Below are 15,213 nucleotides of genomic sequence, written 5' to 3' on the forward strand. Positions count from 1 at the left end.
TAAAAAAGTTAAGAACCAAAGTTCAATCAATTCATGGATCAGTGGAACTGGAATATATGCAGACATTTCAGATGGACTTTCTCCCCTCCAAGCTTTTTAATGACCAACCCCCAATAAGACGAGAAAGAGAGGGGGGAAGAACGGAAGAATTAAGATCTTTGCAGAACTGAAGTTGAAAAATTCAGCTCAGCTCTTTATACACGCAGTACAGCAGACTGCAATCCGAAAAGCACAGGGAAACAAAAACAGATAAATATCTTAACAGGTAAGATTTTATTTTGTTTTGCTGTTTTTTTTTTTTAAAAAAAAGCTCTTAAGAGCAACTTTAACTGGTGTAGACCCTTGGATTTTGGATAGGCCCTCCTGGTTCTGCTATACCCTGCAGATCTCCATCTGGCCACAACCAAGAACCTGTTGTGGTGCTGGAACGGCCTCCTCCAGAAATAAGAAATGCACCAACTTTGAAATCATTTCATTGGATGCTGAACACTTGCCTTCACTGGTTGTTGATGTTAACCGCTGTAGAATTTTAAGCAATTCTAAGTATATTGATTGAGCTTGATTTTAAAACAGTTTGTATATTTTTGTATTGTATTTGTTTATTTTTGAATTGCATTTTATGCAACTGTACACCATATTGAAATGTTCCCATAATAGCAGTACAGTCGTACCTTGGAAGTCGAGCAGCTTAGTTCCTGAACATTTTGGCTCCCGGACGTCGCAAACCCGGAAGTGACTGTTTGCGAACTATTTTTGGAAGCCGAACAACCAACGGGGCTTCTGCAGCTTCCGATTGGCTGCAGGAGCGTCCTGCAGCCATCACAAGCCATGCTTTGGTTTTCTAACATTTTGGAAGTTGAACGGACTTCCGGAACGGATTCCATTAGACTTCCACGGCTGTATATAAATATCTTAAATCATGTATAAATTTATGCTGAATGCATAAAACTGCTTGGACCATTAATCAGAGTCAGACTATTAATCTATTTGTCCACTTTAGGTGGTGGTGGCTCTGAGGGGGCTTAGGCAGAGGCTATTCCTATAGGAAACAGTTTTATACTAAGTCAGACCATTTGTCCACATAACATAATATTGCCTATACTGTACTACCCTTCCATAGTAATCTTTCATGGCCCTACCTGGAGATGTTAAGAAACCTGGAACCTTCTGTATGCAAAGCACCTGCTCTGCTAGAGAGCTACAGCCCTTGTTACTGATGCAGAAAACACAACCTTCGCAAACAAACCAGTTCATCATACTCAACACATGTGTACCAGGTTGCAAGAACAGAGCACTATCAAAGGAGGGTCTTTGTTAGGCACTTAGTAGATCTAAACAGGTATTTGTTCCTGCACTTCTCTGCTTCAGCTATGCAATTTCTTTGATGCTACTCTCCTTAGATATATTCAGAGAAACCACTCTGCAAGCTGGCAGGACGGGGAAAGAAGCCTTTCAGGCTGCCATCATTTTTAATTAGCTGCTTTAACATTTGCCTTCCAGGAAACATGAACATTGAAGAATATTTCACAAGGATTAGCTACAAAGGCTCTCTCGGAAAACTGGATTTTGGAACCTTAGTGGCGATCTTCCAGCACCACATACGAGCTGTGCCCTTTGAAAACCTCAGCATCCACTGCGGGGAGACGATTACTCTAGACTTAGATCATGTTTACAACAAGATCGTGAAGGAAAAACGAGGGGGTTGGTGCATGGAGAACAACCAGCTTTTGTCTTGGGTTCTGAAAAAGCTGGGATATAACACCACCATACTGGGAGCTTATGTTTACAACCCACAGCAAAACACCTATGCCACTCAAATGACCCATCTCATCATCAAGGTGGCTATTGACGAGAGGACCTACATCGTTGATGCAGGCTTTGGTGTCTCCTACCAAATGTGGCAACCGTTGGAGCTGGTGTCCGGCAAAGACCAGCCACAAATGCCTGGGATCTTTCGTTTCACAGAAGACAACGGTATTTGGTACTATGAGAAAATCAGAAGGAAGCAATACATTCCCAATCAAAACTTTGCCAACTCAGATCTCTTGGAAAAAAGGGAGCGTAGGAGTATCTACCTGTTCAGCCTTGAGCCAAGGACAGTAGAAGATTTTCGGTTCCAGTGCTCCTATCTCCAAACGTCCCCAGATTCTGTGTTTACCAAGAAATCTATCTGCAGCCTCCAGACAAATGATGGGTTTAGGGCTTTGATTGGATGGACACTCGTGGAGACAAAATTTAACCACACGGAAGGCACAGATCTGGTGAAGCACACAACACTGAGTGATGACGAGGTGGAGAAAACACTGAGAGAGAAATTTGGTATAACTCTGGAGAACAAGCTTGTTCCTATTAACATCAAAGCGACGTATACCATCTAGGGTAGAAAACGAAACATGGCACAATGCTATGCAATTGCAACAAGCTTTGCCATCTTCTTAAATCCATCATTCTGTAAATTGCAGTTATGATTAAAACCTGTCTGTAAGCTGTAAGCACCCCATGCTAGGCAGAAGAGGATAATTGTATATTGTGGTGTTTTCCCCCCCACCAGCACTGACAACCCTGTAGATGCAAACCAGTGACTGCAAAGTACTTAACATGTCTTGGATAATGAATTTCGAAACGATATAAGGGCTTCAAAATGGAGGAATCTGCATTTCACGTTTTATTAAGTTACATGGATCTGAATTCAAAGCAGGACTTGCTCCGATGTGTACCCAGAACTACGGTAATGTGTGAACGAGGGATACTCCATTCATTTCAGTACAGGAAGCTCGTCTAAAGGAATGTTTTTAAGCAAAGTGCCTTCCTTTAATAACATAAAATGGGGCAGCCCTACAAAGGATATACCGCATCCATGAAAAAATGACTCATTTGGACTTATTAACTCTAAGGAAATGGGAAATTTAGAATTCAAATATCTTAGCTGCCAACAAGCTAGTTCACATTAAAAGCTACATGACCTAAAATGTTAGCAATAGACTGAACTCACCCTCTTTTCTCACCCCTAGAGTCTAATGCTGATCATCTTTTATGGGGCTCTGCACAGGTATTGTGAAGGGGAAGCTTTAATTAAAATACTTCATATACTCATCTCGGATTTGTGAGGGCACATACTTTTGATGAACACAATGTTTAATATAGTGAGCAGGCGGTGAAAATCCTATGTGAAGCCTTAATCTGAAAAATATGGATATTGATATAATTTTAATTACACGAACTAATATTGACAGAGGCTTTTGCTCCAGTCTCCATTTATTTCTGTTCATATATACACTGGTAACACTTGTGAGAGTTATACTTAAGTCACCAGCGCTAATGAAGTCTTGGTCTGTGTAGTTCCCCCACCCGCTTTACGCATTTGCTATTACATTGCTTAAAATTCCTCCAAGCCAATCAGAAAATCCTTCCGCTTCATATCTCTATAGACTATTTTGTATGTTGCTTACTGCACAGCAAGTTCTTATTGGAGAAATGACCATGTTTTGGGGGAATCCACCCACCCATTTGGAATGTCGGACATAAAAAAAAAAGCTTCTGCAACAAACATAAAACTCTACAGAAGACAAAGAGAGAAATGTGCTTCAAATGTTTAATTCTGATTTTACAACTCCACAGGATTGAGGAGAACTGCAAAATGCCTGGAGGATCAGGCCTGCTTCCACTGTTTATTCATTTCCACTATTTAACTGAATACAAGTGGGTGAAAGTCCCAGTAAAATTTTACTTAGCAAGACGGGGAGGACAGTGACAGATTTTGGAAAGGGATAATCGGTAAGAATAATTAGAGTCAACACAGCCCTTAAATATCTAGCAATCATGTATGGTTCCAGCCTTCTGCTCCTATAGCTTAATTTGGCCATTTGCTCAAATCCCCTGGAGTCATTTGTTCTGTGGGTACCTTGGGGGGGAACATAGAAAGTTGGAAGCTGCCTCGTCAGACAGACTGTTGGTCCATGTAGTTGTGCACCGTCTACACAGACAAGCAGTGGCTCCCTAGGGCTTTGGAGTGGCTCTCTCCTAGTCTCAGCCCTAGCTGGAGATGCCAGGGACTGGACCCGATACCTTTTGCATACAAAGATGCTTTGCCACTAAGCCGCAGCCTTTCCCTTAGAAAAGACAGACTTTCTTCAATCTGAACCGTAGAAGAGTTGGAGGGCAGTAGGCAGGTTTTTCACCAGCGCGATAGAAGGATGAAATGGCTGGTCCTGCCCCTCATCCCCATTCTAGGATTATGTCCATTTAAACAGATGGATTCATGACCCACATGTACTATGCTGCAGTAGGACAATATGGTTATGCCTCTTGAAAGGGGATAGAGAGAGGTAAGGTAGGGAGAAAGCCAGTCTAGAGATTATTATAAGCTAGTGATGGGCAGAAGGCTGATTGGGATCTACGGCTGTGTTTCTGGGTGATTTGCAGCAGATCAGCAAAGATTCCTGCCTTGTTTAACCATATGACCCACCCCGGATTTTGCATTCGTCATCATGAGGTCATTCTTCATGTGTCCTGGAAACACAAGAACAGACCTTTTCAGTGGTGGCTCCCCACTTATGAAATGCTCTCCCCAAGGAGGTACGCCTGGTACCACCACAGGCAACTTTTAGGCACCAGGCAAAGACATTTCTTTTTAGACAAGCCTCTGTTTGATTTATTTCTTACATTTGTATACCACCTTTATCTTCAGAGGAGTTCAAGGTGGTACACAAGGTTCTCCTCCTTCCCATTTCATCCTTATAACAACCCTGTGAGGTAGGTTAGGCTGAGACATGGTGACTGGCCCAAGGTCACCCACTGAGCTTCATGGCTGAGCGGGGATTCAAACCCTGCTCTCTAGTTCAACACACTAACCATTACAACACACTGGATCTCAGTTTCAGATACTCTGAGCCTATTTTAGGAGATGGGATATGTTAGACTGCCCTTTTAAGCACATCAATATTTTCAGCTTTTGTTTTGGCTTTATATTGACTTTAATTTTTGCATTAAAATTTTTGCATTAAAAGTCATTCTGAGCTTAAATTTCATTTTCAAAAAGTGATAAGTCCTGATACCATAGCTAATAATAAAAAAAGAACAAGGACAACAACTTTCCCTCCACCTAACTAGGCTGCTGAAAGCTTGCAGGTAAAGGAGAGCTGGAAAGGTTTTTATGAGAAAGGACTTTGAGCTCAGTTCCAGAACAGAAAACAAATTTCTGGGTTGAAATACACTCAGATGTATCCTCTCCCTCAATTCTGTGTTCACCCCTCATTTGACCCCAGCTAGTAGACCTCTGAGTTCTGGCAGGGGAAAGGGAGGGAGGGTGGAGAACACAAACTAGATATTGCAAGCTTGAAGTCTACCAGCACCTGCTGTAAACTACAGTAACAGGGACCAAAGTCTAATTGCATTTATGGATCAGTGAAGTCAAAGAGACAGGATTCTGCCAGGATCAGCAGAAGCGGACATTTCTGCGATTTGAAAAGCTTCAGTACAAAATGGAGGGAGGTGGGAGGTGGCAGGGAAGCCTGTAGAAGGCAGGCTCTCGAAATAGCAGCCAGAGGAATGGTGAAAGGTTCAACTGAATGGGTACAAAACCGTGATGAACTTTATCACCAAATTCAGACCATAACACATAACAAAGTCGTTCAAAAATGCATCTCGCTGAGACACTGCATTATGCCTCCTGGGCTGCATTCACACAGCAGTTTCTTCGCATTATATTTGAGCTTGCAGAAACGATTCCAGAAAACTAATGGAATATAGGTAGTAGGTGCTTTTTTTTCTGGGGGGAAGCAGGGGTACATATACCTGGAATATCACAGGAGTAAAGTGACACAATTTGGGGGCAGTTTTCCAGAATATGGCCCTTTCCTTTTTTTTTTTTTTTACGGGTGGAGGCAGGATCATGGGGAACAGAAGCATGTGCGGAAAGTGTGGGGGAGTAGTGACATCGTCCCATGATGCTCATTCTTGTGTCACACCATACAGACTGATGTGAATGAAATTTAGCACAAAAGCACTAGCATTATAACCAGGAAAATTAATGCCTTTCAGAAGGCACCCTATGGGTTTCACTTACTGTATATACTTGAATATAAGCCAACCTGAATATAAGCTGAGGCACCTAATTTAACCACAAAAAACTGGGAAAGCTTATTGACTCGAGGATAAGCCTAGGGTGGGAAATGCCGACAGCGGCAAAGGCAGAGGAGGCAGGAGCACCCCCTCCCCAAACCCCACACTTTAACATTTGATTAGGTCCACACTTTAACATTTGATTAGGGACCCAGGTGGCGCTGTGGTTAAACCACTGAGCCTAGGGCTTGCTGATCAGAAGGTCGGCGGTTCGAATCCCTGTGATGGGGTGAGCTCCCGTTGCTTGGTCCCAGCTCCTGCCAACCTAGCAGTTCGAAAGCACGTCAAAATGCAAGTAGATAAATAGGAACCGCTACAGCGGGAAGGTAAACGGCGTTTCCATGTGCTGCTCTGGTTTGCCAGAAGCGGCTTTGTCATGCTGGCCACATGACCTGGAAGCTATACGCTGGCTCCCTCGGTGACGCTCCCCCCACCCTAGGGGGGAATGAGTTTCTTTTGCTGCAAGGCGAGTTTTGCCAGTCCGTTACTGTACTTTGTGTTCTTTCTTTCCCTTCTCCCTGTCACTTTTCTTTGTAACATTCACGTGGAACATAAATGTCCGACGTTGCTGCTGCTGCTGGGTTTGTGGGGGCAAATATCTCCTAAAACATCCTGGGTCCCAGGTTCTATTTATAATTTCTGAAATTATTAAATGTGTGGTTTAATCAATGGATTTAGAATTGCCTAAAAAAATAAGTCAAGACAGCTTCCTCAAGAGATTGGCTGAGAAAGACGCCACTGAAGAACAAAAAACAGGTGATGGCAAAGTCATTACCCTGAGAAAAGGTGAGACATTTGGTCCCAGCCAAGAAGCGGGGTGGGGTGTTAGTTAGCAAAAGACAATAACAGAGATGGGAGGGGGAGATTGATGTCACCACAGGGGAAAATGTCATTTTTGCACACAACTTGGGTTACATTTTTTTAGCAAAGGTTTTTGGGAAGGATGGAGCCAGGTGCAAAGTGGGCGGACGAATGGACAGGCTCTGTGGAGGAGACACAGAAATGGTGTTCGGGCTGCCTATGAATCCAATGCTATGCCATCGTGGGGAGCAAGTCCCTCTTAAGATGTGCAGGCCATGTTGGCAGTTCTGGGTTTTGAGGTGGGTCGATTTTGCAACTAATGAACAAACCCACTCCTCTGTTTTGCTGTACAGTAACCAGTCATTTAATAGCAGATCAGATGGTCCACTGCTTTTATCCAAGCCAGCAGTGATTTGTGCTTCCTAGATTTCCATGTACCTATTTTCACCATGTTTTTGAAATGCCCACGCTGTGTTAAGTGGGAAGTTCAAGTTGTGTTTGCACAGTCTTTGTATCAATCCACAACATGTTCTGATGGAGTCTGAAGCCTGCAGGCATTGGAGGCCTCTTCAGCAACAGCTCTCTGCCAAGCCCTTTTTAAAAAGCAACAATTAGCACTCTATTTCTTGTTAGGCACCTGCTGAATAAAGCATCACTTGCATGCCAGCAGTTTTCCTTTCCATGGAAAGGAAAGAGGGCACTTGATGGTTCTTACCAACACAACAGTCCCCCAAGAGGAAGCTTAGCTAGTCACAGGCACCAGTCATGCCCAGGTGCAAAACACTCAACCTACATCTCTGGGTTTTTGCAAGAATTAAAAGAGAGAGAGAAAAACCAAACTTGGCATCAATGCAGCACACTAGCTTACTCAGATGTATGCAAATCACAATGATTATGAAGAGTTATGCTTCTAGCAGTGCATAAATGCATCACAGGCAGAGATTTCTGGACTCCCCTTCTAGGAAATTTCACTAAGAGTTCATCTTTTCTATTAGCTAGCCATGTATGTTCTCACAAAATTCAGCTGACGGTAGCAAATTTTATCTACTTCCTTTCGATAGTATTAAAATGGTCCTTACTTCAGTTTCCCTGTATGCAGCCCATAAGGACTCACTCAAATGAGGCGAGAGTTTGCTATTTTACTACAGCTACAATGGGATATAGATTTTTGTTAAGGGGAATGAGGGTGCCCTGGTCATGTACATAGTTGTCAACTCCCGGATTGAAAAATAAGGGATCAGCAGCGGCGCGGCACCGGAAGTTGCTTCTATGCATGTCCAGACATATGCAGAAGGAGCCTCCCTGGCCAGTAGGAGCTGCTATCTAAATCCAGGGGATTTATGGGATTTTTTTCAATTCGGGATAACAGCGGGAAACGGGTTTAAATATGGGGGCTTCCCGCGAAAAACGGGAGACTTGACAGCTTTGGTCATGTATTGGTGTCAGGGTGCAGAGTCATTTTCCTTCCAGTTGCTGATTAAACCTGATTTTTCCTGCCGGTGTCCCTATTGTTCTTGCGACCGGCAGAGGTGGTGGCATAGGAGCAGGCATAGGAGCCGCAGTTCGGAGAGGCGCTCCTTTCTCGCCGCTCGGCCACCGCCCACCTCACTCGATTATAAGCAGAGGGGGGGCTTTTTCAGCACAATAAATGTGCTGAAAAAGTCTACTTATACTCGAGTTGTAAGATTTGGCGGCCAAGATGTCAACGCAATGGCTGCTGCTGTCCTTTGAAGTGTCAGCAAAAATAAAAACGGAAGAAAAAGAAGAAGTTGTGACTCCACCACTGCTAAGTATCACACACACACACACACACACACACAGTGAAATAATTTTATCATCCCCCTGGAAAATTTTTTTTGGTGAAACGGTCCCCTCAGTTTATGCTCACAAAGAGGGTGGAGGATTTTAAGAGGCTACTTGGACAGTCGTAGTTTGGATTGCTTGTGACTAACAGGGAAACAAAAACCCTCTCTACTTTCCCCCCTAAACAGGACTTGAGTCATAAGGGAAATAATTTCTTCATTAATGAGTAAGAAGGGCAAAGGGGGGTATGTTCAGAGTTGTTCTCCTCAAATGATAGTCAATAAATCATTTCCTAGCTGAAAACACTCCCCCCCCCAAAAAAAAAACTTGGGAAAGGGAAGGGAGATGCTGTAAAATCATTAACTTTTACTCCTGATCGGTGATACTTTGTGGTCAGATTTTGAGTAACTGACCCAGCAGCATTTAATTAGCTCTGGAAAGCCAAATAAGCTAATGCATCAGATTTTTCTGGCAGTAATAAGACCCCCTTCTTGGGTTAGAAAAAAAGCCTTTATCTTTACACATTTGATCCGCCTTGAATAGCTATTAACGTATTTTTGAGACCAAGGTTTTCATCCGTGTATCATTAAGCACAAAATACTCCAGGCATTGAGCTACTTACTTTTTGTATAATTGAGTCTGGGGCCCTGTTTCAATTAACTGTCAATTCCGTCCTGTGCTGGATCAAACCCTTTTCCATTAGCACAAGGGCACTGGAAGGAATTCAATCCGTAGTCTTCATGTACAAATTAAAATTAATAATTGCCCAGCACTCCTGAACAGTCAATAGAAGTCATACTTCTGTTTGTTTTTTGCATTTTTTTCTGGTGAAAATGTTGATAAAGGTAATTAAACAAAATTGAACATTGGCCCAAATAAATTTATTGAGATGTGAAGCTACAAGAACAGGTGGCTCTGCCTTCCCTCCTCTCTTTTACGGGTCACAGTTTTAAACAGGCAAAAGTATTGGGGTGAGCACCTTCAAACCACCCTAGAAAATTAAAAATAGACCAATAAATTTTTTTCCAAGGACATAAATCAATTACATAAATAAACCATTTTAAAAAAAGAAATATACTTCCTCAGCAACTCCCTAGCAATATGTATAAAGAAAGTGTGTGTATACATATATACTAGTGTCATTCAGCCCGTTTACTAAACGGGCGCTAGAACATTCGGCCTTTTTCAGCGGCGGTGGCGCGTGGGGGGGCCGGCTGGCCCCTCCCACGGCCGCCGCTTCGCCGGGGCACTCCGCTGAGCCCAGCTGGCCAGCGGGCACCCAGGAGAAGGCCGCGATTCTTCTGAGGACTGAGAGGGAAACGGTAGGCAGAGGGGTGGGGGGGGTGCGGAGAGCGTGCGTGTGCGCGCGTCAAGTCTCTGCGTCCAATCCCTGTGTCCGTGGGGCACATGCGCAGTAGCGCAAACCCAGGGACACGGGGAATACTGGACGCAGAGACACTTGCACTTTATTATATAGGATAATCACTATCTTATAACAGGGTTGCAACTCACCTGGCTTTGACACACTCTGCATGCAGTTAAGATTCATAATCTAAAGCTGTCCTCAGCCACATGTGACAACCTGTCTGCTTCATGCAGTGCTCAGTCAGTGCTTGTGCTCTTAAATGCCTTTGCTAAAAACTGTACAGAGATCAAGAGTATATGTATAATGTTCATTTATGTAGCTCCCAACTCCAAAACATAAAAATAAAAAATGCATCAGTCCCAGAGGCGCGAAGAGATCCAGGGATTTATAAAAATAACTCATTTTACCATAGTCCAAAATAAGATTTCCACAGTCTAAAGGGCACAGAAAGCATCCAAGTGATTTAATCTTGAGGTTTCAAAAACATTCTCTTTTCTTTGGTAGGCCTCGTGTTGCTGTTTTCATCCTCTTCTGTGTCTTCCACCATGTGCCGGTTCCTCTTCTTTAAGAATTTCTTCCCAATAGTTCCCACTAAAGTTTCGTACCTAGAAAAATACAATTAAATTAAGGAAAATACTTTACCATTTGAGAACAAGACAGTGGCTCTTCCATCTCCTCTCATCCCTCCTCATTGTCCATGCGTCGCTGGGGGCTGATGGGAGCTGGAGTTCAACAACACCTGCAGGGCCACCAGTTCACTCTCCTTGCCTTAAGGTCTTTGAAAGCAGTGGCAGCAAAAGTGGCACCTTGTGGATGTTGTTAGGCTCCAACTCCCATCAGCCACTACAGCCAATGGTCAAGGGTGATGAGGAGTCCAAAGTACCTGGTTGGGACAGGATACTGCAGATGGCGATCGCCATCCGAGGCCCTCCACAGGAGGTCTGGAAGGTGGCAACATGAGAACAGGCCATAAGAGTGGTGGCTCCCCATTTATGGAATGCTCAGCATGAAAAGGCTTGCCCGGCACCATCATTACATATCTTTATGCACCAGGCAAAAAAACATTCATTTATAAAGCCTTTTAACTATTGATGGCTCAATTATTGCATGGGCAGGCTATTTTAATGTAGGCTTTGGGTGGGTTTTTTATGGTTTTAATTTATGTATTCCTTTTTTTGCATAAAATATTGGAAGTCACTTTGATCTGTCAAGGAAAAAGACTAATAAATTTAATAAATAATAATAACAACAACAATAATAATAATAGCAATAATAACGGCAGCAGTGAGTCAGATGGCCCAGTAGTTTGATTTGGGTGTAACAAAGCCTTCAATCAGCTTTTATCAATGTTAGCCAACTCGCTGCACAGCTGGAATGGAATGAGCTTCCAACCAACCTTCACCTGAAGCATCTTCTACTGTAGGTGTACCGCTTTAAAAAATAAATAAATTGGTGTTTATTATAGAAGCTATGGTGTTGATTTATTGGTATTCCTCTGCAAGTTTTGAAAGCGAACATATGAATGGATTTTAACAAACAGTTTTCTATGAATGGTTATATATTATTCCCTTGGAGCCATCCCTGCCCCCTGCCCCGAAATGGATGGCTATAACCTGCAATAAGTTACTATTGATGTATCTGACTTCCAGCTAGAGTGCCTGGAGAAAGCAGGTTATTTTTAAAACAAACAAACCAAAACCAACAACTCATCAGATCATCTCATTTCCACTATAAAATACTCTGTTTAAGAAACAACAGCACCACACAGAAGAAGAAGTGCTTTGTATGTCAAGCATGTGGTTGTTTGGGAGGTTTTCACTTTGTAAGGAGAAAAGGCAGCAACACATCTTCTCGGTAATGTCATCTGTGTCATAAATGGTAATGGTTACCTTCTGGCCATTTCTTCATCCGATACATCAGCTTCCATTGCATTATCTTCCTCTTCGATTTCTTCTGTCTTGTACTTTGAGTTCATCTGGATCATTAACTTCTGAAAACGAAAAACTGGGTTATCAGTTTCAAGCACTGCACTCCTTGAAGAATGTCAAGGAGACAGATTTGGCAATAAGAGCAACAACCATTCCCCCTCCTTTTTCTCTTTTTAAAAAGATGGACACAGGCAGAATGTAGATTTGTGCATATAAGATTGCAACCCTTCCTTTGCCTTTATTTTATTACAACTATAGCCCACCTTCCTTCCATCACAGAGCCCATGGTGGGCGGTCTCCAACGAAGTAGTTCTGCTAGGGCAAGGATCTCTGCTTCAGCAACAGAACTTGCCCTCACTCCCCTCTCCCTATACACCCCCCCCCCACTGAAATGCTCTGGAGCTTGAAAAGAACCCCCAGATCAGATTTAGGGGGCACATGGTGGGTGGAGAGGGAGAAGTTCCACTGCATTGTGGAATCGCATTGTGGAGACCACCTGAGCAGTTGCGTCCTCTGATCAGAAGTCTTTCTCCAGGTAATCCCACCTTCAGAGATGAGAGGCAGCTGGGGAGAGGGTTGTAGTGCTGGCTTCTTCTGCTACAATTTGTTAGCACATCTGACCCAGAATAACAGGCACCTTTGCAGTGCTTCAGAGTATACAAAGCGTTATATATATTTGTTTGGTGAACAGTATGGACCAGTTGCCTTTGGCTCATCCTCAGTTACCACTTAGCAGCAGCCAATCCATCAGGCTGCAGCCAGGGAGAGATGGGAAGAACGATCCACTTCATTGACTCTACCAAGAGATCTGCTTCCTTTGGCCCCACCTCACTTTGAACAGTTTTCATCCCATTATGCTGATGAGAGAATTCAGCAACTTTAAGAAATGTGCCTGAGCTTCCTTGCTTTCTTTTCCTCTTCCCACCCCATACCTTTTTCCTTTTGTGCCTTTGTAAGCCAGGGGACAGTTTTCTTCTCCTTCTTTCCTTTCTATTTATTTAACTGTAAACCACTCTAAGAGCAAAGTAAAAAATCCCAGTCCTTTAAATAACTAAATAAACAAGCCCTGTAAGTATAACCACACACCCCTCTGTATTTTTGGTAGGGGATGGGGTTACGGATGAGAGGACCTGTAGCTAATCGTGGCAGAGGTGGAATCTGCAAGTTAAGCTTTCTGTGCTTTTTTTTTTAAGAAACATTAATGCTTCCTTGCTCACTCTTTCAACCATGATGCTACAGCAGACGCGGAAAGGATAAAGGAGTGCCCTTGACAATACCTCGACTTCAGGGTTGAAACCTTTAAATGACATTCTGCCATACAGGAGGTCTTCACATGGCACAAAGCTTCTTTCTTCTATAATAAAGCTCCTGTAAATAAATAATAATAAAGCAGAAGTCTTAGAGAGAATCAAATGAGCAAGATTACCTTAGCATCCTTGTAGGAGGACTGCCAGGAGATAAAGACTGACAAAGGAAAAGCCACAGCTCAGTGCCAGAGCCTTTGCTTTGCATCTAGAAGGTCCTGAGTTCAACCTCTGGAATTTCCAGGCACTCACTCACTCGGTTTATACACTGCCTTGTCAACATAAGAACCCCTGGGTGGCAAACACATAAATAATGGTATTTAAGGCATTCTAAAAACAGCTACAAAACATTCTACAAGCAATTAAAAACATTCTCTCAGCCAGTTTCCAGATTCCAGGTTTTCAAGGAACTGTGTCTTTCAGCTATCAAATGCCTGGGTAAACAGGAATGTTTTTAAATGCCTTCCGAACATCAGTAATGAGTGAGGGACACACAAATGGGGCACTGCTACTGAAAAGGAAGGTCATGGGTTAATGCCCACTTGGCATCCTCCAGCAGTGGCACCACCAAGGCCTCACCTGCCGATGTTAGGATTCAAGATGGGAAAGACTCACATCTGAAAACCCTGGGTAGCAGTTGACAGTCTGTGTCTTAGCTGCCAAGTATCTCATTTTCGCTATAAACCCCAGATTTTAATCCGTTTCCTGCTGTTCTCCCGAATGGAGAAAAATCCCGGAAATCCCCGGATTTCCTACCTGTCAGGGAGCCTCCATTTTGGGTGCTGCTCTGCCCATGTGTGGGCACCGGAAATAGGCAGAACGGCACCGGATGTCACTTCTACGCATGCCCGGCGGCCATCTTGGTGGTGGCCGCATGGCGGCGGCTGTCACAAAGATGGCCGCTGCCATGCGGCCACCACCAAGATGGCCGTCGCCAAGCAACCACCACCAAGATGGCCGCTGGGCATGCGTAGAAGCTACTTCCAGTGCTGCTCTGCCCTATTTCCGGTGCCCACCCTGGGCAGAGCGGCAACGGAAGTTGCTTCTATGCAACTTCTGGTGCCGTGCTGCTGCTGATCCCGCATTTTTCAGCGGGAGACTTGGCAGGTATGGGAGCTAGATGGACCAACGGTCTGACTCGATATACTGCAATTTCCTATGTCCCAAGATGCTATAGTGTTTTAGAAGGCATTTCTGGTTTTGCTCCACATTCATGGAAGGTGTGGGGGGGGGGCACACAACAACACAACAAACTTACTCCTTTTCCTTTAGCTCCGGCAGATCCAGGAACCAATGTTCCTTGCTGATTATTTTCTTTTCCTCCTCTTCAAGCTGCTTTTTGGTTTCTGAATCCAAGCCCCTTTGCATGAACTGAAAGACAAGATGCATAAAGAAGGTCTCCTCCATGGGCAGAGAGTGTTGATTGTTTTATACATGAAATATCTCCAAAGTGCAATTTCTAGAGGGATGGCTACATTGTCCACTAGTAGCAAAAGAAGAATTTACTGTGGCATAAGCATTTGTGGAAACCCCTATGTGGGTTTTGCATATATAATCCAGGTGCAGAGAGAAAAGTAATGCTTTTTGACAAAGTGAGGTTGAAGGATCAATGAATTTATTATCTTTCTCAAATATACCAATACTTGAATTCAAGGTGCTAAACTGTGACGGCTAAAAGGGCCACAGCTCAGAAACAGAGCATATCCTTTGTACGCAGAAGGTCCCAGGTTCAACCTCCAGCATTTCCAAGTATAGCAAGGAAAGTCCTCTGTCTGAAAACCTGGAGAGAGATAGTCAGTCAGTGCACACAATACTGAGCTAGATTGTTCGACTCGTATAACGCAGCTTCCTATGTAAATGGTTACCAGTATTTAGAAAGCAGGAAGTATCA

At 43.5% G+C, this 15,213-nt stretch overlaps 2 protein-coding genes across 2 annotated transcripts in view; one reads left to right on the plus strand and one right to left on the minus strand.

Annotated features, from left to right (window-relative positions):
* Window positions 1-126: 126 nt before the first annotated feature.
* LOC118086514 (arylamine N-acetyltransferase, pineal gland isozyme NAT-10) lies at window positions 127-9,100 on the plus strand. The gene is made up of 2 exons (XM_035118196.2): window positions 127-265; window positions 1,501-9,100. The coding sequence occupies exon 2, from the start codon at window positions 1,506-1,508 to the stop codon at window positions 2,376-2,378; it is 873 nt and encodes a 290-aa protein (XP_034974087.2). The 5' UTR covers window positions 127-265; window positions 1,501-1,505; the 3' UTR covers window positions 2,379-9,100.
* A 488-nt stretch (window positions 9,101-9,588) lies between these two features.
* Window positions 9,589-15,213, minus strand: part of MPHOSPH6 (M-phase phosphoprotein 6) — a 13,068-nt gene continuing 7,443 nt past the window's right edge. The window contains exons 2-5 of the mRNA XM_035118197.2: window positions 14,581-14,693; window positions 13,296-13,386; window positions 11,980-12,080; window positions 9,589-10,695 (exon numbers count right to left, since the gene is read on the minus strand). Coding sequence (XP_034974088.1) covers window positions 10,554-10,695; window positions 11,980-12,080; window positions 13,296-13,386; window positions 14,581-14,693 — 447 coding nt within the window. The 3' untranslated portion in view covers window positions 9,589-10,553. The remainder of the gene's footprint in view (window positions 10,696-11,979; window positions 12,081-13,295; window positions 13,387-14,580; window positions 14,694-15,213) is intronic.

This window comes from Zootoca vivipara, chromosome 6 (assembly GCF_963506605.1).
Source record: "Zootoca vivipara chromosome 6, rZooViv1.1, whole genome shotgun sequence".
Classification (NCBI taxonomy): Eukaryota; Metazoa; Chordata; class Lepidosauria; order Squamata; family Lacertidae; genus Zootoca; species Zootoca vivipara.